This window comes from Penaeus chinensis, chromosome 26, assembly GCF_019202785.1.
Source record: "Penaeus chinensis breed Huanghai No. 1 chromosome 26, ASM1920278v2, whole genome shotgun sequence".
Taxonomy (NCBI): domain Eukaryota; kingdom Metazoa; phylum Arthropoda; class Malacostraca; order Decapoda; family Penaeidae; genus Penaeus; species Penaeus chinensis.
The window spans coordinates 12733911-12736410 of record NC_061844.1 but is presented as its reverse complement, the minus strand read 5'-3'; the positions used below and the strand labels follow the sequence as shown (position 1 = coordinate 12736410).

Genomic DNA, 2500 nt, shown 5'->3' with positions numbered 1-2500 from the left:
CGAGATGGTTCCCCGTAGTAAGTATTATCACTTCAAAAAGATAATGGTTCATACTGTATTTTAGAAAGTAGGTAACGTCTATTTTGTGATATGTTAGGCAAGTGTGAGGTGCTAATTTCATTGTTATTTTCAGAGAGTCCTTCATATTTAGATTTAGTACATCAAGAAGTAAGGAAAAAGATTTATGCTCATAATTTAGAAACTAGATTACGTTTATTTCGAAAAATCTTGGAATATGTGGCATTGTTAATTTGAGTAAGACCCTCATCATGAGTGTTAGCAGAGGAAGTATTCCTACAAAATATAAATTCAAAGTTAGAAACTAGGGCACTTAATTAAGAGAAGTCTTGTTATTTGCATTACTGTGATGTATTGGATACGTCTAAGTGGCGTTTGATTTATTGTCATTTTGATTATATTCGGTATTATCACACCAAGAAGTATGAACAAAATATATACTCGAAATAAATTAAGGAGCTTTTATTTAGAAAGTCTTGTTATTTGCACTATTGTGATGTATTGGGTACGTCCAAATGGTGTGGTTATTTCATTATTTTTTCTCGGGGTTGCAATATACCGTTTCGTTGTTTCTTGCTTTGTTCCAACTTTCCCCGGCGTGGCGAGGTAAGCCAGATGCTGCAACAGTAAAACAGCGGAACCCGATTGATGTCAAAACAGCACGTCACGGTATAGAGGTTAATGCTGTTACGCAGCTTTCCAAAGATAGTCAGGAGAGTCACAGCTCGCTATTTTGCGTTGGTTAAGGGTGATAGATAATCTTGTGGCTGTGACGCGTTTAGCCCGACAGCTTGGAGCCTTGTGGCGTTTGGAGGCTGGAGAGGTAAAGGTTTCCTATGTCTTTGAAGTAAAGTCAGAAGGATAGAATGTGTAAAGTAAAATCATTAGAGCTGAAATGATGGTTAACTTATGGAGAAAAAAAATATTGGAAAAGAGGAAAACCATGATCAGTCAATTAAGCTGCTGATGAAAACAGAATATTTGTAGTGATACTATTGTAACGATACTATTGATGAAGATGATTTTAGTAATGATAATATTGATAACAGGGTGACGATGAAAATAGTTACCATAACGTAAACAAAAACAAATTAAAATATATTTAGAAAAACAATGACAGGAAGAATAAATCCAGAACAATCATATGAAAAAAATATCAGTACAAATAAATATAAAAAAAAATAACATAAACAAAGAAATATTAATATATACGAAGAAACGAAAAAAAAATTAACATAAACAAAGAATGGAAGAGTATGAAAAGATAATAATACGAGACATTAAAAACCCTTCCACCGCCTGTTACACGAGCGCCCCCTCACCCCCCCCCCCTCCTCCCCCCAGGGTCACCGGCGGAGAGCTGTTCGAGGACATCGTCGCTCGAGAATTCTACAGCGAGGCAGATGCTTCACATTGTATTCAACAAATTTTAGAAAGTGTAAATCATTGTCATCATAATAATATTGTACATAGGGATTTAAAGGTGAGGCCATTGGATTTCTTTGTTTGTTTGTTGTTTTCCTTTCTTTCTTTGCGTCACTTCGTTTACTATTGTTCATGATTATATTCTTGATTCTTCTTCCTCTGTTTCTTCTTGTTTCGTCTCCCAATTTCTTTTTTTTTTTTTTTTTTTTTTTTTTTTTCTTCTTCCTTTTCTTTTCCTTCGTCACCATTTCTTTACTTTATTGATATTTTTTCCCCGCTGCCTTCTTCCATCTTTCTCCTTATCTGTCTGTATATTTCTCATATCTATCTTTCTATTCGTATATATATATTTTTCCCTTATCCATATCATAAACATAAACACACGCACACGCCGTCATGCACACGCCGTCATGCACACCAAACTAAAGATCAAAGATGCATGGGAATTCTGATTGCGTTTCGTCTGCACCTTCGTCGAGGGATTTCTGGTGTAGAGAGCAGCATGACCGATCAGGGTGTAAAGTGCGGAGAGAGAGAGAGAGGGAGAGAGAGGGAGAGAGAGAGAGAGAGAGAGAGAGAGAGAGAGAGAGAGAGAGAGAGAGAGAGAGAGAGAGAGAGAGAGAGAGAGAGAGAGAGAGAGAGAGAGATAGAGAGAGACAGATACAGAGAGACACAGAGAGACAGAGACAGAGACAGGTAGACACACAGAGAAAAATACGTAGTGAGACAGAGAAGGGCGAATTAAAGAGAGAGAAACAGATGGAAGAGAGAGAGTGAGAGAGAGAGACAAACATGCAGGCAGGCATACACACAGAGACAGACAGGCAGATAGAGAAAGATACGCAGAGAGACAGAGAATTGATTAAATAAGAGAGAAAAACAGATGAAAGAGAGAGAGTGAGAGACAGAGACAAAAAGACATGCAGGCAGGCAGGCAATCAGGCAGTCAGGCAGGCAGATACACTGACATACACACAGAGACAGACCGGCAGACAGACAGACAGAGAAAGATACGCAGAGAGACAGCGAAGGGTGGATTAAATGAGAGAGAGAGAGA

The 2500-nt window shown here is 38.0% G+C and overlaps 1 protein-coding gene across 1 annotated transcript in view; it reads left to right on the top strand.

The window, feature by feature from the left end:
* LOC125038860 (calcium/calmodulin-dependent protein kinase type II alpha chain-like) overlaps positions 1-2500 on the top strand; it is a gene marked incomplete in the record, with an annotated part of 223328 nt that overhangs the window by 152585 nt on the left and 68243 nt on the right. The window contains 1 exon segment of the mRNA XM_047632477.1: positions 1363-1501. Within this exon segment, the coding sequence (XP_047488433.1) occupies positions 1363-1501 (139 nt within the window).